The 21,640-nt window shown below is 47.2% G+C and overlaps 3 protein-coding genes across 5 annotated transcripts in view; 1 reads left to right on the plus strand and 2 right to left on the minus strand.

Moving 5' to 3' along the window:
* The first annotated feature begins 1,611 nt into the window (after window positions 1-1,611).
* Window positions 1,612-4,071, plus strand: LOC124062034 (hyaluronidase-5-like). The gene is made up of 3 exons (XM_046394458.1): window positions 1,612-2,560; window positions 2,912-3,001; window positions 3,106-4,071. The coding sequence occupies exons 1-3, from the start codon at window positions 1,616-1,618 to the stop codon at window positions 3,517-3,519; spliced, it is 1,449 nt and encodes a 482-aa protein (XP_046250414.1). The 5' UTR covers window positions 1,612-1,615; the 3' UTR covers window positions 3,520-4,071.
* Window positions 4,072-11,854: 7,783 nt separating this feature from the next.
* gpr37a (G protein-coupled receptor 37a) lies at window positions 11,855-20,448 on the minus strand. Of its 2 annotated transcripts, XM_046394047.1 has the most exons (3): window positions 20,060-20,448; window positions 17,615-19,939; window positions 11,855-13,684 (listed from the first exon to the last, which is right to left on the minus strand). In XM_046394047.1, the coding sequence occupies exons 2-3, from the start codon at window positions 18,572-18,574 to the stop codon at window positions 12,851-12,853; spliced, it is 1,794 nt and encodes a 597-aa protein (XP_046250003.1). In that variant the 5' UTR covers window positions 18,575-19,939; window positions 20,060-20,448; the 3' UTR covers window positions 11,855-12,850. The 2 variants fall into 2 exon arrangements, with proteins under 2 accessions (XP_046250003.1, XP_046250002.1); XM_046394046.1 differs by having other exon boundaries at window positions 17,615-20,448.
* Window positions 20,449-20,725: 277 nt separating this feature from the next.
* pot1 (protection of telomeres 1 homolog) overlaps window positions 20,726-21,640 on the minus strand; it is a 41,272-nt gene continuing 40,357 nt past the window's right edge. For both annotated transcript variants that reach the window (XM_046394045.1, XM_046394044.1), the window contains 2 exons: window positions 21,523-21,628; window positions 20,726-21,005 (listed from right to left, as the gene is read on the minus strand). In XM_046394045.1, the coding sequence (XP_046250001.1) occupies window positions 20,866-21,005; window positions 21,523-21,628 (246 nt within the window). In that variant the 3' untranslated portion in view covers window positions 20,726-20,865. The remainder of the gene's footprint in view (window positions 21,006-21,522; window positions 21,629-21,640) is intronic.

The raw sequence follows: 21,640 nt of genomic DNA on the forward strand, positions 1-21,640 counted from the left end.
CTGTCCACGCCGCCAAACTCTGGAAGTCCGTGCCAGAGGATCTCAGGCGGGCAAACTCGGTGTCCTCTTTTAAATCTCTTCTTAAGACTCACTTTTATCGCTTGGCTTTTCTTAGTCGTTGATCCTATTAATCTGAATTTGTTATTTATTTATTAATCTTATCTTAATCTTGTTTTATTTTATTTTATTGAATTTTACTGCATTTTATCTAATTAATCATTGTTTGTCCTTTATTGGTTTGAAAAATTTCACACTTTGGTTTTTGTATGGCTTACGAAAGAGCAGAAGCACCAGATCAGACCAGCCGGCGGCTGATGGCAGACATGACAGGAGTGACAAACGAGAGCGAACACATCAACCCAAAATGTTGAGTTTATTCCTTTAAGGGAGATGGGAAAATAATCTGTAAAACTCAGTTTACAAAACTAATCAGTAATCTGAATATTAACGATGGGTCACCTGAGGGGACACGAAAGGTGTCGCACCCTCAGAGAATCCCGTCCAGCACCTCGAGGAGCCTTCTCACCTTTTGGTTTTGTGGCACATGCAGCGAGTGTTCCTGTCCTCCATAGATCAGCTGTGGATTAATCTCGCTAACATTTTCAGGGAGGTTGTTTTTTTTCTTAATCTCCTCTCTTCAGGTGATTTTCCGGTGAGGTGCCTTGCTCAAGGGGTCAGCAGGATACTGTCAGTCAGTCAGGTGAAGAGCTACAAGAGAAACTGAGTGAAGCCGCTGAGGGTTAAACCACAACAGTTTCTGAGTGTTCGGGTTATTAAAAACACGTGAATGTTGGCTGCAGTTGGGTCACGTGCTGCTTTCCAGGACGCTTCCAAAACTTTCCAGCTGCTTGTTTTGACTTTTGAATTGTGCTCTGATGTGCTGAGCTGGAAAAATAAATAAATAATTGTTGTTAACTAAGTGCTGTTGTTCATGTTCATTATTTGCATTATTTATTTTAGATCATATCAGCGTATTTGTGTTATTGTGGGCGATTATGGGGCTGGAAAACATCAAACTGATGGGGCAACAGTGCAAACACACGAATTATCTTTCCTTTTTGTTTTATTGCCAGGTAACAGCTGGGTCCACTTCCTGTCAGCTCTTCACATTGTACAGGAAATAAACCTGCTCACTCTTCTAACCCTATTTTGAATATGTCTCATATCTCATATTGTCAAAAAGATAAGTAAATTGCCAGATAAATGGTGACATTCTGCATGTTAAAATAAGTCAGTTTTAAATCAAATCAAACGCTCTTGTGATGTAGAGTTTTTGTCTATTAATGCACAGTTGATGGAACATTTGAAAACCTCCAGTGTTTGTCATCTTCTCCTGTATGATGTCAGAAGTCTTTTTCAAAAACAGCAACAGATTCTACTCGCTGTGAGGATGACAAAATGCAATGTTCAAATTTAGATTTGTAAAAATACATCCAAACCCACTGCTTTTACTCTTTACTAAGACTTTGAACAGGTACCCGACCAGCTGCAGTTGGTCTCATACTTTGTGCACCACCACCTGTTGAAAATGTGTTCATCGTTGAACATTTATGACCCAAGAGAATACAAGTAGAGATTCTAACCTTATGTATGTTTCTATTTCCTCAGTTCCAAAATGAACCAAGTCAAAGTGCTCGATGACAACCGTCACTTCTTTTCCATCACCATCACCACGTTGGCCCTGCTGAGCTCCGCCCGAGCCTTACCGAGGACAGATCGTCCCATCCCTCCCAGCAAACCCTTCATGTTCATGTGGAACGCCCCGACTGAGCTGTGCGACATCCGCTTCGGCATGCCCCTCGACCTCTCCTACTTCCACTTTATCAGCAGCACACTGAAGTCAGCAACCAACCAAAGCATCTCCATATTCTACACCGACCGCTTTGGCATCTTCCCTTACTTGGACGAACGCACCGGCAAGAGGTACAACGAGGGCCTGCCGCAGCTGATAGACCTGCAGGAGCACCACAAGTTGGCCGAGGACGACATCGAGTACTACATCCCTGCCAACCAGCCTGGCTTTGCTGTGCTTGACTTTGAGGAGTGGAGGCCTCAGTGGATTCGAAACTGGGGCAGCAAAGCCATTTATCGACAGGTTTCCATTGATGTGGTCCAGCAGAACAATGTGTCGCTGTCTGATGAGGAAGCAGGGAAGCAGGCGAAGTTCACATTCGAACTTGCAGCCAAAAGGTACTTTATTCGATCCATCCGCATCGGGAAGAATCTGAGACCCAACAGACTCTGGGGTTACTACCTGTACCCCGACTGCTACAACTACAACTACAAACAGAACATGGTGGACTTCACCGGCGAGTGTCCCGCCATCGAGAAGCGCCGGAACGACGAACTGCTCTGGCTCTGGAAGGAGTCCACAGCACTCTTTCCGTCCATCTATCTGGAGCTGGTGCTCAGAGACTCCCTTCAGGCCCGGCAGTTCGTGCGGCATCGCATGCAGGAAACCATGAGGGTGTCGACGCTGCCCGACAAATCCTACTCCATCCCTGTCTATCCCTACATCCGCCCTGTGTACAAGGACAGCACCGACAACTACATGTCAGAGGTCAGACACACCTTTGTGACACCTGTAGACACGATGTATGCTTCACAGGTATGTTTAATGCTAATCTCTCAGTGGCTAGCGGGTGTTTGCTGTCCTGATTTAGAACTTGAGGGATATTAAACTGCAGGCAACAGCGCAGGAGCTTTAGGTTCCGTCAGCTGTTAACGGATCTGATTCTCTAGATGATATCTGTGGGTCCATACTGTCTGCTCCACAGAGTTGACAGTTCTGTCCAATATCAGGAAAGTGAAGGACCACCACCACCACAAGCACCATCACTTCTACTTGCTGGTTCATCAACATGACCGAGTGTGACTGATTGTCTGCCACTGTATGTTTCTTTCCTTGCAGTTCGATCTGGTGAACACCATCGGAGAAGCTGCTGCTCTTGGTGCCGCCGGCGTCATTTCCTGGGGAGACATGCATGTCCCCGAAACTGAGGTGGAAAGTGACATCACTCTGGGATTTTCTGGGAAGGTTTTTAACCTGTTCTTCTCTTTGTGTATTCACATGATAGCCACTAACTGATTCCCAAAATCCCGTAGGACACCTGCTTTGACGCTCGACGCCACCTGGAGGAGGTCATGAACCCGTACATGCTGAACGTCTCCATGGCAACGCAACTCTGCAGCGAGGCGATCTGTCAGGGCCAAGGACGCTGCGTGAGAAAGCGCTGGGACGAAGACGTCTTCCTCCACCTCGACCCCAGGCGTTACCAGATCCTGCGGGAGCGACGCGGCGGCCCGCTGACCGTGAAGGGCGGCCTCTCCTCAGATGACATCAACTGGTTCGACCGCCACTTCGACTGCATGTGCTACAGCGAGAAGCCGTGCAGATCGGTGCTGATAGTCAACGTCGTCCACGACGTCGTGTCCACCATGAGGAGTCGAGGTGCCGACAGGCCCGAGCCCCTGCTGCTGGCGATGATCCTGCTCTGCCTGGAGCGTGTTGTGATGTAAAGATGCGAGATGTGTGGTGGCAGGAAGTCAAAGGACAGTTTCAACGACATTTCAGCTTCACTTCCTCAGTAACTTCCACCTGTTTGTCCATTAAAGGTGTTTTTAATTCAGTTTAGCCAAATCTCTGTCTCATTCGCACGACTTTCTCTCAGAATATGTGAGCAACTGCGGTGAGGTTTAACATGTATTATTAATATTATTGTTGTGGTTGTTGATTGTTGTTCTTCGTCTTATTATTGTTATCATTAAGGTCTAAACATAAAGTTTTGGCACTGCTGCCCATAGATAAAAATAACATAAAACAAAATTTCACTTAACACATACAAACATGATCAGTTCAAAGACCACATGTGGACTCGTTCCAGATCTTTCAACAGTTTGGAACAAAGATTCATAATCCTTTTTAATCTTGAACAGAATTATTCCGATTTTGAAATGCTTTTTTTCTCTGACACTCCTGATAAAATTCATCTTGAAGGTTTTGTCTTTAAAAGAATTTAGATACCACAAGATCAGGATTACAGAGTTTACAGACTTTTGGAGTGACGGCTGCTCAGGGGGGATTTGTGCACTGCTGGCTACATTTGTTAATTGTTTAATTCAGAGTGAATATTGTTTTGTTTCTGTCTTTTTTATACCAGCACCGAATAAAAGTTTAAATATGTGCCGTTTATCCTGCATTTCTCTACATCCAATTCAGTTCAATTCAATTCCCTTTACAACAAAAGTTGTCTCGTGACACTTTCATGACGCAAGTCAAACTCTTTCATTTGATTCCCAGTCATATCAGGATGTTCCTGGTTAAGATAAGATGGCGTTAAGATAATCCTTTATTATCTTATCTTATACAAAGAAAAAAGAAAATCAGTACCAAGCTCACCTTCTTTTGTTCTGGATCCACAGTGGAATTAGATGACCAGATCTTTATCCCAGGATCAGGATCACATCTGCTGGTCTTGAGATTTTGGGCTGAGGGTGGTGCTTGTGGTTCAGGCCTTCACGTTACTGTCGGGATGAACTGGGTTAAGTCTGGTGACCTCTGACTCGTCAGCACTTTGTGTGTGGTGTAGATCAGATGGTGAACATTTGAAACGTACCTGTTGAACTTCAGCATGTTAGACACTCGGCTCAAGGCAGAGCGACGTGAAGGACTGACAGCAGGCAGCTGGCCCTTTAAATGTTCCTACAGGTGTCCATCTCCATGGAGATGGCTGATTTGTTTCCTGTGGGCGGAGTTAAGAAGCACAGGTGAGAACAAATTGGATCAATTTAAGGATTTGGCTGCACTCAATTCTGCTATAAATGTCTCTTCTGGACATTTTCTTTACAGAGGGACATTTGATTCCAGTTTATTTGTAGGAGGACAATAACTTCCTCACTTTGTCAAAGGTTTGTCCTGAGGGGGAAAAAATGTAAGTTTTCCCACAAAGAAAAACAAAATGTTGTAAGGTGCACTAAGGTAAGAAAGCCTCCAGCTTCCTCGGGTTTAGGGGAAAAATTTGTCCTCTTGCTGCAGTGGACAGACACCACCAGGACAGTGAAAATGAAGTACAGACATATGAACACTAGATGGCAGAGAAGCCTGAAGGAAGGAGGAGGAGAAGTCGGGAGTTCAGTCCCTCTTTGAGCCAATGGAAACACTTGACTGATGGGTTCGTGTTTTTACAGCCGGCATTAACTCGATTTGGCTACTTTAACCTCCTGTAAACCTCTGATGTGCCGACGGAGGACTGTGGGTTTTGTCGACGAGTCCTCTCTCCTCTTTGATACATAATGAATCACATGACCTGGATAAACAGCAAAAAACTGTTGGATCATTTAACCACTGAACGATGATTGATTAATTAGTTAATTATTAATTTTCCAGAACTTTTCTCTTCTGCTGCGGTGGTCTTCCTGGCTTTGCTGTCTCTGAGTGATTTAACAAACTCCTGCAGTACAATCCACAACAATCCCATGACGAAAACATGTTTGAGCTGTCATTACGGCATTCAAGAGGGACTATTTAAGACTTTTGTCAATGTGAATGTTTTCAGTGACGTTTAAGGTCGCTCTGAGTGAACTGCCTTCAGTGCTTTGTCACAGCTGCAGATCTGCTGGTGCAACAGAGAGTCGTTCAGCTCTGCTGCAGTCTGAGCTGCACTGCAGGTTTGTGTCCTGCAGGGGGAGACAAAGTTCTGTCTCTCCACACTTCAGTCTCACCCGTTTTTTTTCTGACGATGTGTTGGCTAAACCACACACACTCCACACGCAGGAGACAGTCCGGTACCAATACTAACTCTAATGAGAGTACTTACTACTGACCGGTGGAAACTGGACAGAATATTTCTAAAACTGAACTGGCTAATGATGGTGCACATAGAGAGAAAAGGGTGGAGGTGGGGTTGAGGGTGGTGCTGCTTGCTGAGGCTGGCCAGTCCCTCTGAGCTGACTATTTGAACTAATGAGAAGTCCTCTCGATTCTTCCCGTTTTGCGGTGTGTTGATTCTTCTGAAAACCCTTTGAAGAGACCCCAGCATCATTTCAAAGTGGCTCCAAACAGCAGATATGGAGGCTGGGTTATTTCAGGTCATAGCCTGCCTGTGACTGAAGATGAATTTGACCAAAACATAACTGATGCAACGCTCAAGAGAGATGATAAAATACATAAAAATGTGAATATGAATCTATGTTTGGAGCAGAGCATAATGCTGCGTTCACGTGGGCTGCGTAACTCTGAGCGTCACTGATCGTACTGACTCAGCCGTCTGTCCTCCACCGGGCAGCAGGGTTGTTTTTTCCCTCTCTTTTCAGTCCTGCTGTCAGAAACATTTTTCTGCCGCGGCAGACGGCTGCGATCGTCGTGTCTCTACTGCTGTTTCTGATTTCACACAGAAGAAGATCTGAGAGACACACGTTTCTGGCGCAGCGAATGAGATTCTTCTAATTTAATCGCAGCTCAGTTTCTAAAAAATACTAAATATGTTGGCTCCTCAAGACCAGGAGTCCACTTTAAGTTTTTAATCTCAGCGTGTGCACATATTTTTGATATGACACATGACAGGTCACAAGTGAAATAAGCCTTAAGTCGCATGACAAGTGAAGGGAACTAATCCTGTCAACATGCAGGGTGGGGAGACCGAGTACCAGGTGGAGAAGTCAGGTGGAGCCAAACTACATGGACAAAAATGTTGGAACAGACTTCTTTATTATTGAATTCAGGTGTGGTATGCGGCTGTTTTTCAAGGTACGAAGAAAAAAAACTTTGTATTTTGATGAACAAAGACGAGCTTTTAGGATTTTGATCAACGATAATCAAGTATTTGGAGGACAAAGTCTGCAGCTGCATCTGTGACTCACCAGAAAACTGACTTAACTGGGAGAACATTTGTTCTACAGGTCTGCACATAACTGCATTTCTGATTCCCTGCACAGGACGATGCAGTTGGGTAGCACACGTGTGTCTGTGCAGTACAGACAGCAGCTGGTTAGCTTAGCTTAGCATAAAGACTGGGAACAGGGTCAAACAGCTGGCCTGGATCTGTCCGCCCAGCGCAGTTCATTGTGAAATAAAAGACATTCGGCAGCGTCCGGGACACTGAAACACACACTCGTTGTTTTGTTGTGTGAATGACTGAATTCCAGAAAACAGTGAGATTTTATGTCACAACACATCATTTCACGTCTTCTCATCCATATTCAGGACCCGTCAGCATCAGCTGGTCCTTCAGACGGATCCGAGTGACGGAGTTGCTCTCATGAACAGCCGGCCTGTTGTGGACGCCATGAATATTTCATGTCTGAAATCTCTTCCTGGTTTCTGCAGAGCGTCCAGCAGCTGAAAACATCTCGACAGACAGACTGCGGTTTTGAAACCACATGTTTGGCACGATGGCCGTCACCATATTGCTTTTTTGGACGAGAGGGCAGAAGCTTTGAGGTTGGTAGGGACTTGTCAATCATAATATCCCACTTTATGCTCTATTTTACTGCAATTCACAGGTCACAGGAAACTTCTGATCCCTGAATTTAGCTTTGCAGACAGCATCTCCTGCCAGGAGAATGTGAATAAAAAGCAAACAAAAAGCAGAGAAAGAAAGTGAGACTGTAACACGAGGGGTCCTCTCTCAGAAGGCCCAAATAAGCTGTTTGGTATGAACACACCCGACAGCTGATGGCTCAGCGAAGTCCTGGTGGAGCCGTCTCCCTGCGTGCTGTGGCGGCCTGGCTCGGCTCGGCTCGGCCCGGCCCGGCCCGGTCCTCCTCTTGCCTGTATAATCTGCTCTGTCAGATGGAAGCTGTCATCCTGGGGGGGGATAAGAGCTTTATTGTCCCACTTCTTCTCCTTTGTTGGGGGTTGCAGTAACATTTCTAGGTCACCGGCTGTGAGTGAACGCCCCGCTGCCCAAACTGAGTCTCCACTGAGGGAATTCATCCCCTCCCCATGTTTCACCCAGCACTGTCAGGCGGGAACACAATTAGAAATGTGCTCCGAGCAACAACAGGCAGGCTGCGGTCCATCAAACGATTCCAGCCTCTGTTTTCTGTCAGAGCAGATGCATTATGGATGCTGACTCAAACTGTTTGTGAAAAGGGCTCGTTCACAGCGATAATTGGGCGGACGGGCGCTCAGATCCTTTCCCCATTCACATTTCCACTCATAACCATGTTTAACCCCTCAGCCTGATGTGTCTCACCGAGGCCAAGCACACATTCTGTAATTTCCCAGCCTGGGATCAATAAAGCATATCTATCTATCCATCTATCTATTCACGCTCTCGCCTGACGATGCTGTGGTTTAATCGCCAAAGATGGTGCCTCAGCTTAACGTAAGCGAGTGTTGAACTCTACACTGTATGTAGAAACTGAATCATCTGAAGGATGTTTTTGGACAGCTTAAACAAATGAGATATGACATGATAATCACAGGTCACTTCACAGGACGAACATGACAAAACGCCGTCTGGGGTGGCCTTCAAGTGAAGGAAAAAAGAATTGAGAAAATGTGATGCAGTGGCATCCCAAAATGAAACTATTTTTAACTTTGTTTTTCTGCTTGAGTCTGAGTCTGCTGCTGCTAAATCAGCATCAACAGCTCCTGGTGAGAAGCAGGTCTTACCAGGTTTAAAGTTTAACACAGTCCTGTGTGTACTGACTGAATCATCTTATGTTTCTTATTTTACAGACTCTTTCTGATGAAAATAAATATTTCTGCAGCTTTGCATCCAGTGCAGAAAACCAGAGCAAACAAGCTGCACAGACACATCAGACATCCTGAAAATGCGTGTCTCCTCTCGTCTTTCAGAAGAAGCCTGCAGTTCCTCTTCTTTGCCTTTTCTGGATGTGAGACTCAGCTGCAGACCGTGTGAGGAGGCGACGCTTCAGGCTGCGTGGTTTCGGTTTGTTATGCGAAGAGACAGTTTGGGTATGAGGGCCTCCATTACGGCCCTTCAGCAGGAGGGGCGGCTGCAGAGTCAGAGAAACACCTGAAGAACTGGGGTTCTTCTTTTATAGTCGATGGCCCACACTTTGGCCCAGCAGAAGAGCAGAACAGGACCCCCGTGAGACTGATCATCTGTTTTAGAAACAATCAGCTGTTGCCAATCTGCTGGTGTGTTGTTATTGTTGTCTGTGAGCAACAGCTGAAACACACACGTCTACACGCAGGCGAGCCGGTTGTTTCATGGCCGTGTTGATGTTTTGAGCAGAAAATCTGAGTCTGCACCCTCCAGGACGAGTGGTTTGGTTGCCGTGGAGGTCTGGCTCCTGTCCACCAATCGGGGGCAGCGATCCTGGACCTCCCAGGATGTCCGTCTCATTCCAGAACGCAGTCCTGGGAGCATTTTGGAGAAGGTCAGTGAGCAGCCTGTTCAGCAGCGGAGCCTCAGTGTACCCGCTGCCCCATTGTTTCTGAATGAATGGGGACGTCTAATTACTGGAGCAGCGACTGGGGCCGCCAGCCTCGTCCACAAAAGCCTCGAACATGTAAGTTTGGTGCCAGGGAACAAATAATCAAAGCCAAACGGGTGATTAGAGAAGAATGTGGTTTACATACAAAGAGTCTCCTCTTGTTGATTCTGTGATGAACACAATTAGACAAGAACATTACGTGATTATCACAGGCCATGAAAGGAAAAGCAAGCGACAGATTTTTATGAAAAAAGTATCTGACAGCTGAATGAAACATGTTTTCTTGTCTTCACATCAGATACGAGTGCAGAAATAATTCATGTTGCCTGCATTCAGGAACATGAATTTTCTCTGAGGTTCATGCTGTGGCCTTTTGTCCAGGTGCTGATAAAGCTCGGACAAAAAACAAAAATCTTCTGACTGTCTTTCTCGTCAAAAACTTGTCTGAGTCATCACCTCTAAAAGTAAAACATGTTACATTCAGTAATTGATGCTAACATGCTAACTTTTTCATGTTGCCATATTAGCATGCTTATAAAGCTCACTGGACAAACCAAAAGGCCTTTAAATAAAATATTCATTTTAAATTACGCTACCATGCTAGGTATTAGCATGCTAACACCATAAACATTAAACTGAATGTTAACCTTTCAAACATCCAGCCATCTATTAGCTGTACCTGCTTGTCCATGAGGGTTGCGAGGCTGCTGGGGTCAGGCCATGGTGTGATGACATTAGGTAGGCAGGGCACATCCTGGACAGGTGAGAAGTCAACCATAGAACATGCTAAATGCTAAGCTAAAGTTCAACTTCAAATACCTTTTAACACAATTACTAGCTGAAGGCCTCATACCGCATCACCTGTAAGTTTTCACACTGGTGGCTCACACAGTTCACATTAACGATGTGGACACCTGAAAAAGGCTGCATGCGGTTCATTGGACAGCAATTTGAATAGAAGCAGCAGCTGCTCAGGTGCACCTGTTAACATGCACACCTGCTGCAGTTTTAATGTTGGAGCCGTTCACCAAACCAGCAGTAAAAACATGTTTAGCCGCCACACTGCGCTGGATCAGACCTGAAGCCATCAGTGGCAGCTTCTTTCAGCATAAATGAGCCTTGGTTTGTTGTCTGCCGTACTGTAGGACTGTTCACTGTGACGGCCAGCTGAGAGGCAGACCGCCTCCGTCGCCATGACAACGGGAGGCGAGGACAATGGCGTGCTGTGTTCAGCCTGGCTGGGTGGTGACGATGATGACGAAACGATGGCGAGAGCATATGCTAAGATTTGTGCTGAGTGTGACGCAGCAGTTTAAATGTAATCAGAGGAGAACGAGGATTTTTTTTGTCATTTGAGAGAACAAAAAAGCAAAACACTTTTCAAGATAATTGAGTGATGCGCTTGACCAGACTCAGCGGTTTCTGTCCATGTCCAGTGTTCTTTTGGACTGACTGTAACTCTGAGTGGTGGAGGACATGTTGTGTTGAGTCTGAGCTGCACAAACAATGGCGGCTGTGTCCTCTGAAGAGACGTGACTGTGTCTCACTCAGTTAGGATCAACAGGTTTCCTTCCGCACGTCTACTTCCCTCTCTTTTCTTCTCGCTGAGATTGTTGCAAAAGCCTGTTTATCTGATATTCAGTTTCACATTTGTAGTAGTGGTTAAACTGTGAACAACTCGATCATCAGTCTTTCTCTTTCATATTGTGTCCGTCTGTGCATCAACACGAAACACCAAATCACGCATGCCGCTAACAGTGGAAGCTAAACAGTACAGTGCTGAGAAAACCCGAGAATAAAATTAGCATTTTAAAGGAACATACATGATGACAGGACTGAAACCTTTAAAACTGCTGGCCATAACAAACAGCTCTAAGATCCTGATGTTAACTGGTCTGTGTTTGTAGGTCCAGGAAGACAAGGAGAACATCATTTCCAGAAACATTTGAAATGTGGGGGAAAACAGGTCGCAAATCTATTCATTTATGCATCTACCGCTAGCTTGAAACATGCTAGTGCTAACCGGCTCTGTTAGCTTTGAACCTCTGAACAAACTCAGTTGCTAACGGGACAATAAGTTAACACACAACCATCTGTTGATGACTGCAGAAACAAATATGACAGCCCCAGCTAACGATTTTTACTATCTTACGTATTATGAGGGGTTCATTAACAAGCAAAAGCAGTTACAAACAGTAGATTGAATAACTGGATTGATTGTAGTGGATATAATTTCATATTTTATTTAACTGTAACTGTCAGTGATGGAGGCCACAGCATGTCATTAGCTGTTTGTTTTATTTGAAACTGCTGCTTGAACGTAGGAATGTTTTTTAAAAAACTGACTGCCCTCATTTAGCTGCTCGCCCTGTTAGGACCCCACTGAGCCGCCATGAACAAATGACCTGTCTGTTACCTGTGTAAATACAAACCAGGTGCAATAAAATCTATTTTAAAATAACTTTTAATTGAAGTGACACTTATAGCTAAATAAAAAACATACATACTGAGCAGAGTCCAGTCTTTCTGCTATCAAACACAGAATGAAGACTAACAAACAGCCAGATTCACAAGATCATCAGCAAAACAAATCAACAGCTTTCTCAATATATTACTTTACTATACTGTACTGACCCACTCACACAAGGAAGGAAAACAACCAATAACATCCAGAAGGACTAAACTACAGGTGCTGACAGCAGCCACGGCTGATGGTAAGTTTTTATGTCTGTTATCCCAACACAATTTAAGGTAACACTTTCATCATCATTCATCATTTAAAGGGTCTGTGATTTCCTCCTAATTTCCTGGAAAGTTTGAAACTATTTCCACGCAAAATTTATTTTTGAAATTCGAAAATTGGTGCCCATTTGATTAATTTATTCTATGAACTGCTAGCTTAGCTTATCTTAGCTGACCTGCTGAACACAGGAAGACATAAAATTTGTCTATAAGAAAGCACATATTTCAACATGTTGGCTGACTAAAGTCTGAAAGGAAATAAAATAAGACATGAATATCTTAAATGGTGCAGAAGTCAACTAACTAAACTCTAAAGTAAAATAATCTCTTTTTTCTGAGAAACAGACAAAATAAAATAAAGTCAATTTAATTATCTCATGTCGTGAAACTCAACAATCAACTTTTTTCCCAGGATTACTCAGGCCACCTTTTATTAAAAAGATCTAATCATGTAAGTGACATTAACTGAGTGTGTTTACTTCATAGAAATTCTGTAAACCGTGAATAAACAAACAGCGGCGTCTTCGGTCCCGTAAGTAAACACAAGTGTGTTCGACGGTTTGCAATCGATTCCGCTCAAGTTTTTTAAGAACTCGGGAATTTACAGCCTGATACGTCGAGGCGTCCACCAATCAAATTACTAATCACATCAGGGGAATGACCCCTGACGAGCTCCGCCTAACGCTGTCGACCTTTGACCTCAGCAGTGCGTCCCCACAGCGGTGTAGGCGGCGGAGTTGGACACCTCCCTGCGGATGGTGCTAAATGGCGACAGCTCAAGCTCCGTGGTGGTGCACTCGTTGTCGAGGTCGCTGGCGGCGGTGGCGGGGGAACGAGGCGGGCCGCACTCGTCGCAGCAGCAGCAGCAACAGTCCAGGAAGGTCCTGGTGAACGGCTGGCACAGACAGAACAGCAACACCGGCGTCACTGCGGACTTACAGAAGAGCAGCAGCTGGCTGACCAGGTGCAGGATGTCCAGAGTCCTCCTGGGTACGCCGGCTGCCATGTACACGCTGACGATGTTGCAGATGTTCTCTGGGATGATGCAGAAGCCGTACAGGATGGCCAGCGCCACCACGGCGCAGTTCATCTGGCTCTCCAGTTGGATCTGCTTCTTGCTGCCTCGGACGCAGCTCCGCTCCGCGTGGCGGATCTTGCGGGCCGTGACCAGTGAGCTGCAAATGGTGAACAGTGTGGGCAGGCAAAAGTAGCAGCCAAAGTACCACCAGAGGCGTGCGCCATCGTAGGTGAGTCCCAGGACGTAGAGCGTGTCCGGGAGGTCCGTGGAGATCCGGACCACACAGCGTTCACATGGGGTCACATCGGGCGGGTCGCCGTCCTCGGTGACCAGCTGCCGGATCAGCAGCTCGGGCAGCGCCAGCAGCAGAGCTCCCACCCAGATGACGGCGAGCTTGGCCGTGGTGGAGGCCCAGTTTTCGATCATCTCGTAGTACATCTGCACGTTGGTGGCAGCACGAAAACGATCGATGCAGAGAGCACACAGAGTGAAGGTCGTGACCCCGAGAGAAGCCACCTGGGAAGAGAAGAACGTAAAGTTACACCTGTCAGCGTTCTCTGTACTCGTCTTCCTGATGTCACAACAAAGACCTCCAATTATAAACTGTGAAGATGAACCATAAGAAATTACGTTTGCAGAACAAAATGTCAGATGTTATGATTAGATCTGAGTACATGTGCAGGTTTTACAGGAACAGCTTCTATTTTTACTTGCTGAAGAATTGTGTTTGGATTTTTAAGCTTCCTCTGAGTGATGTACAGCCCTGGTCTTTGTCTGAAAGGCTCTGTCCCCTCAGCCCTGGTCTTTGTCTGCAGGTTCTGTCCAGTTAGCCCTGGTCTTTGTCTGCAGGCTCTGTCCCCTCAGCCCTGGTCTTTGTCTGCAGGCTCTGTCCAGTTAGCCCTGGTCTTTGTCTGCAGGCTCTGTCCAGTTAGCCCTGGTCTTTGTCTGCAGGCTCTGTCCCCTCAGCCCTGGTCTTTGTCTGCAGGCTCTGTCCTCTCAGCCCTGGTCTTTGTCTGCAGGCTCTGTCCCCTCAGCCCTGGTCTTTGTCTGCAGGCTCTGTCCCCTCAGCCCTGGTCTTTGTCTGCAGGCTCTGTCCCCTCAGCCCTGGTCTTTGTCTGCAGGCTCTGTCCCCTCAGCCCTGGTCTTTGTCTGCAGGCTCTGTCCTCTCAGCCCTGGTCTTTGTCTGCAGGCTCTGTCCTCTCAGCCCTGGTCTTTGTCTGTAGGCTCTGTCCCCTCAGCCCTGGTCTTTATCTGCAGGCTCTGTCCCCTCAGCCCTGGTCTTTGTCTGCAGACTCTGTCCCCTCAGCCCTGGTCTTTGTCTGCAGGCTCTGTCCCCTCAGCCCTGGTCTTTGTCTGCAGACTCTGTCCCCTCAGCCCTGGTCTTTGTCTGCAGGCTCTGTCCCCTCAGCCCTGGTCTTTGTCTGCAGGCTCTGTCCTCTCAGCCCTGGTCTTTGTCTGCAGGCTCTGTCCCCTCAGCCCTGGTCTTTGTCTGTAGGCTCTGTCCCCTCAGCCCTGGTCTTTGTCTGCAGGCTCTGTCCCCTCAGCCCTGGTCTTTGTCTGCAGGCTCTGTCCCCTCAGCCCTGGTTCTTGTCTGCAGGTTGTCACCTTGCTTGGTGTTGCTGCCCTCAGAGTATTTATCATTAACCTAAGCTTTGCACTGAAGGCAGTGGATTCTGAGTGAAAAAATTAAATAAGCTCCTGTGGTTTGTTTTCCACATTTTATAACAAATGAGTATCGAGCTTCAGACTGAAATATGAAACCTTGTTGGTCTTAAGCAATAAATTCAACAGGAAGCGTTTCAAAACTGCAGTGCAGCTTTTCCAGCCCAGCAGTGTGTCTGTTATCCATAACATCCACCCACACTCTCTTCTGATGTCGTCTTTCCAACTTTTTATCTCTGCTGTCCAAACACGTCTGCACTGTTCGGCTGTTCATTCTCACAGCTCGCCGCTTCACTGACCTGCGTGCTGCGTTCATGTCCTACAGACTGCACGGAGGGAAGATTCCAGCGTTCACAACATGCGAGTGTTCGTGTGTTCACACAAGTTAAGGAGGAAGCTTTTTCATCCAAATTTACAGAAAATGTAAATAACTCTCTTCAGCAAGGTTTAAGTTTGTCATGATGAACAGCAGGAGGTGCTATTTCCATTAAACCAGTGCAGAGGAAAAAGACGCAAGGTGATGAAGAGAGCATGAGTTGAAGCTTAAAAGATGGAAAAATTGGATGGAGACGAAACATTTCTGTTTTCAGTCTCATTCCTCACTTCCTGTACATCGAGTTGAAAAGTTACTGATTTAGTTGTGTGCACCCAAAAAGGGTGTGAGACTCACGAGGATCGGTTTTTAAATGGATCAGAACTGACAACTGACGGTTTCCACATTGAAAGTCAACTGTGTCGTCTGGCAGGCTACGTTAGCCGCACCAACAGATCGGTTTCATTTTCAAATTTGAGGCCTGCAGTGACAAATGATGCCGACTCAAGTGACATCACTTGAGTCACATTTTATTGTGTTTGTGTGCTTCCATTCAGTGCTAAAAGCATGTGGATGCAAACACATTTTGAATGTGAGGGTTAGAAACGCTCGTTAAATCTGAATTATGAGTCGGGGTCACCACTCCGATGCTGACATCAACAGGATGTGATCTGGTGGATCTCTGACCTGACACAAGCTGCTGACCTTTGACCTGCATCAGTCTGAGGACTTGTGGGTAATGGTGTTCTTTAAAGGCAGCTAAAACAGAAGTGAGTGTGTGTGTGTGTGTGTGTTGGGGTCAGACAGCAGTTTTCAGTTTTAATCCTCTCACTGTTTTACGCTCCATTTACCAGTCAGAGGAGACAACAGGACTGATCTCAGATCTGCATGTCACTTTATTTTGTTTGAGGTTTGCACTGTGGTTTCACTCACCTTGTTTCACTTCACTGATTTTATTAAACTAAAAAAAAAAGAAATCTTAAGAGTAGATTTTTTTCTATTTTTTAAATAAACGTATGTGTTTATGTTTGCTTAATTTCACTTGTAATGAAATGAAATGAAATTGAAAGACTGACATGATGTGGCAGCTGGTCAGAGATCTGCTGCTGCTCAGAGGATTAGCCACGTTTTGTTTCCAGGCGTCACATTCAAAAGATTTTCCACACAACACGTTAACCTGCGGCTGATTTTTACAGTTCAGACGCTCAGTCGACTTACACCACATGACCAAAAGTATGTGGACAGCTGAACGTTGCAGCCACATGTGACATCCTTCCATTTTCTATACCGCTTATCTGTCAGGGTCGCGGGGGAGCTGGAGCCTATCCCAGCTGACTACGGGCGAGAGGTGGGGTTCACCCTGGACTGGTCGCCAGTCAATCGCAGGGCCAACACACAAAGACAGACAACCACACACTCTCACACTCACACCTAGGGGCAATGTAGAGCAGCCAATTAACCTAATGTGCATGTTTTTGGTATTGTGGGAGGAAGCCGGAGAACCCGGAGAAAGCCCGGAGCTCAGACCGGGATTCGAACCTGGTCTGAACCTTGCTATGAGGCGACAGTGCTAATCACTGCACCACCGTGCCGTCCCCACATGTGACACTTAAGCGTAATTCATCAGTTTTCACTGCCTGATTTCAGATTTTCCACCACATCATGAACCTGAGCATCAGTGAGGTCCGACTCTGACGTTGGGAGGTCAAGTCGGGCTCAGGGCTGGTGATCCAGCTCATCCTAAAGGTGCTGGATGGGCTGAGGTCAGGGCTCACAAACTGTTCAGAACTGGTCAGCATTAAGGCTTCCCTTCAGCAGAACCAAACCAGAACAACGATTCAACAAAGAGTCTGCATTCATATGAATCTAACCTCAGACCACATGAAGACTGATCAGAGGGGGGTCGTCTTTCTCTAATCTCAGTCTGAGAGACTCTTCATTAATCCTGATCTTCACTCTGATTGGACGGGGGGATGTTTCCTGAGCAGCAGGCGTCTTGTTTTCTGCAGCCTGATGTGATGCGGATCAGATTAGAGACCCTTCACATTAGGTGACATTAAACCTGATTTAAACCCTCGCTGCAGTCTGGAGGCAGCAGACCTTGAACAGGTTTCCCCCTCCTCCTCCTCCTCATCATCATCATCTCATTGCAATCGGATCAGGTTGTCAGCTTCAAAATAACTGAAATCATCTGGAGCTCACACTCAGATCAACCAGATGAATCAAGAAATCTGACTCACCAGTTCTTATTAAGTCACCTAATCTGATCTGATGATCTCATGTCACAAACTTTGGATCACTTTGGACACACTGAAGCTGCACGCGGTCAGTCAGGTTGCTGTTGTGCAGCTCAGATGGTGGAGCTAAACTCAGTATCAGCTTTTGATTCGGAAACTCCAAGCAACAGCAAAGTGACCCGTCAGACCTGCTGTCACCTGTCAGCACCTGACGTCAACCCCCTCCCGGCTCACCTCCAGGTAGGGGACGATCCTGCACGAGAACTCCCCCAGCAGCCAGTTCTTGCTGAGCTCGTGGAACACCACGAGCGGCAGGCAGAAGAAGACGATGACGAAGTCCCAGAGCGCGAGGTTGGCCAGCAGCGAGTTGGAGATGCTCCTCATGTAGTAGTTGTGACACACGATGCACATGACCGACACGTTCCCGATGATCCCGACGCTGAAGATGACGGCGGCGGTGATCATGACCGCGTACGCTCCGTACGACTCTGCGGTGACCGGGTAGAACGGGTTCCTCACCTGCTTCCGCCTGGTCCGCGTGTTCACCGGCACGAACGGCGTGGTGTCGGGAAAGTCCGGCAGAGAGTACTCCTCCTCGTAGTCACTGGTGTTGAGTCCGAACGGGGGTCCGGCCTCTTGTTCCTGCGCCATGGCCACGGGCAGAGCTTCCATCCCGGCCGCGGCTCCGTCCTGCTGCGGCTCGTTGCGCTTCGTCCTGCCGGGCTTTGAGCTCCGTCTCTGCCGCCGGCTGTGCCCAGTCAGCCTGAGGCTACAGGTGCGTCCATGCGGGGTTTGTTTGAGTACTTCTCTCGGATTGCATCCACCACTCCGTGGCTCACCAGCCTTGTTTGCATCCGCGCGTAAAGCGTCGTCTCCTAGTAAAGGTCGGATGCCCTGCGCTCCATTCTCTGCGTCGCCTTTGCGCACAGCGCGCCGCGCTACGTGCGCCCAGAGCCGCTCCGGGGATGGCGGGTTTACAGTATCCTTCCACGAGGCCTGCGCACTCGCACCGCGCGAGCCCCCATTGTCCTCCCCGATGACTGTGCGCCATCTCCGGCTCTGCGCATTCCTGTGAGCGGCGGTGGACTCATAATGAGGACTGAAAGTCGTCTTTGTTTTCTGCCAGAGGAACTGACTCGCGGCGGCCTCGCTGCACAGCCACAGACACAACAACCTCGACACCGGGAGCAGCATGGTGTGCTTCTGTCTAACCTGTCAGATCAAACGGATGTCTTCTCCAGCAGGACTCATCCATCTCTGGTTTCTCATAATCAGTCCAGCCAAAAGCCAAAATCTTAACTTCAAACTGACACAGAAAACGAGGTGTCCTTAACGTCTTCGCGCAAACAGCTTTCACAAAGTCTTTGGTCGGGTATCAGAGACGCACCTGTCGGGTTCGGGTGCGTGCTGGAGCGGCTCCAGTGCGGAGGCATCACCAAACAAACCAGAGCAGAAAAATGTCCTCCAACTGGACCGGGAAAAGGAAAACGGACCGTCCGGATCCTCCGCAGCAGAGGGTGGAGCTGGGACTAAAGTGTTCAATCCCAGCCGGGGCAGATCCGCCTCAGTCCCTCGAGCTCGAAGGCCGGTAAGATCGCAGTGAAATGCGGCCGGTGGTGACGCGCAGCTCCGTCTGAGAGAGAGAGAGAAGAGGACCCGGGAGGGGGAGGAGGAGGGGGAGGAGGAGGAGGGCTGCAGGGAGGGGGGACACCAGATGATACAGTGCACACATACCACACGGATCTGTAATCTGTGAGGGATTATCATGTGTGAATTATATCAACACGGTTTCCTCACGCAGACATTTTTTGACAAACAATCTTTGAAGCTTTGATGAACGTTTTGCTGAAGTGACATTAATTTGATTCCTTCCATGTTTGCAGATGAATTCATTTTTCCAGACGGAAACGCTCTGCACTTTGCAAAAAGAACTCAAACACAACATGATGTAAAGTCAGTTCTTTGGCTTCTTACAGGAAACTTCAGGAAAACGCTGCTATTGGGTTTAGTTAGAGCTGGACAGTCACAGAAATCCAAAAGTACACTCATTTCTAAATGTTCCAACAGATATTTACTGTGTCCCTTCGGGGTATTATTGAGTGACTCCAAGTTTTGTGCAAATGTGTCAGTGCGCCTCCGCAGTCTGAAAAGTTTCAGTAAACTGTCAACTCTTTACAGCTCTTTTGTGCCATCTAGTGGAAAGTCAGCGTATTACACCAGCACGAATCTGCCTCATTTATACTGGAAGAGAGTTTTTAGTCAGATTTGTGTCCTGAAGACAGAGCTGTGACTGTACTGAATGTGTGTCTTCGTGTCCCAACACTCAGACCTGTCAGGGGTCTCTTCACACTGCAGGCCTTCAGTTCCTGGACAGGTCAGCATGTGACGCACCTGATGTGAACTGCAGTGTCCACCTCGCTCTGGTCTGTCACTTCAGGTGTTCCTCTTCTGCAGGAGAGAAGCAGGTAAAGGCGAGGACAGGTAGAAACCAGAGCTCTTCTGTCCTGACTGGTGAGACAGATGAGGTTTACCCGTGGACAGTAAGCAGGTGTCTCCTCCCTGGAAGATGTACATTAAAAGAAGTTAGAAGGACGTTAAGAGAAGCACTTTCAGAATACAGTGGGTGTACAGAGGAAGAATCCGTTTGTATCAACAAAGGATCAATAACAAGTCTTTTACCGAGAGCCTCATGCTGTGAGTTGACCAGCAGATGGCGCAGTAACACCACAGATCAGCCATGAGACGTCCTTTTACTGTAGAAATCCTCTGACACACAACGTGGTCAGACATATTAATGAAAAGAAAAATAAACTGCAGCTGAATTTGTCAGTGATGCCTGATGCTCCTCACTACTCACGATGCAGGTTGGCTCTGATGCGGTCGAGTTCAGGGTTGCGGTCCTGCCTCAACACCATCGACTGTTTTACCGCACATCACAGCCCTTCTCTCACTCCATGTTTCCTGTCTGTCTCCATCATGTCAAAAGTCAAATTAATGGAAAAATGATCTTTGTCCATAACATGAAAGCCATGACACTGCGTCCACATCCATCCATCCATCCATCCATCCATCCTCATTTCAGCTTCACAGTATGGACAACAAATCCTGCCAGAAACCAGATCAAACTGAGACATTTTAGTCCTCGTCTGAACAGACTGACCCAACATCTGTCACACTGCTGACAGGCCGAGAATCACACCTCACTGAAAGTGCTCACCGGCTGTTTGCTTCCACTGACAACTGCTAATACACCACCATTAAAGGTCAGCCATTTTATTTTGAAAGGGTGATAAAAGGCTCTGTGAGCGGCACACAAGAAGCGTTAAAGACACACTCACGCATCAGTCATTTCACATACATTTATTTTGTTTTGCACAATAAATACCAATAAAAACATAAAAGATATGAAAATACTAAACAAAAGCAGGTGCAGACAGGTTTCCTCCTGCAGGTGTACCAGTAATGACCTTTGACCCGTGGGCGGTTCAGGCGGGGGCGGGGTCGGACAGTGTGGCAGGCGGTTTGGTGACGGTGGTGTGGCATATCTGATAGCACATCTGGTTCTGCCCCCCGTCGTCCTCTGCTCGGTACGCCCTCAGACACAAATCGAGCCACGGACGCTCACCTGAGGACACACACACACAGACACGCACGCCTGAGACCATCTTCACACACACCTGAACTCACTCACTCACTCTGCTGCACCTGAGTGTCTTCTACATCATCTGCATATACAAAGATGGCTGACGTGCTCGCTGTACAAAAGTGAAGCCAAAATATCCCGGATATGAACGCTGCTATCTGGTGATGTCATGTGGAGCCACAGTGTGCACAGTACTGATCAGGTCGAGCTCCCGCCCATACACCCGTCTGAGCCAATCAGGAGCAACGTGGAGGGGGCGGTGCTTATGAGCTGTACTGCAGCCAGCCACCAGGGGGAGTCCAGATGTTTAGGCTTCACTTTTGGGGAGCTCTCATGTCGTCCATCTTTAAATACAGTCAGCAGCTACAGACACACAGGCAGAGCACGTTCACGTTCATCTTGTTTCTCTGTATTACGCAGCTCACAGACAGGATGATCTGAGTCATCATTCTTCACCACGTCACTATCAGTGAGAGTTCTAACTACACGACAGATGTACCAGTGCTGCCCCCTGGTGGACAGAGCGAGTCCATCGTCTGGTGGATGCTGTTCTGAGCCTCCTGATTGGCTGCTACGTCTTCTGCCGACACCTTGAAGAACAGTTCCTGATGAAAGAC

This window comes from Scatophagus argus, chromosome 7, assembly GCF_020382885.2.
Source record: "Scatophagus argus isolate fScaArg1 chromosome 7, fScaArg1.pri, whole genome shotgun sequence".
Lineage (NCBI taxonomy): Eukaryota > Metazoa > Chordata > Actinopteri > Scatophagidae > Scatophagus > Scatophagus argus.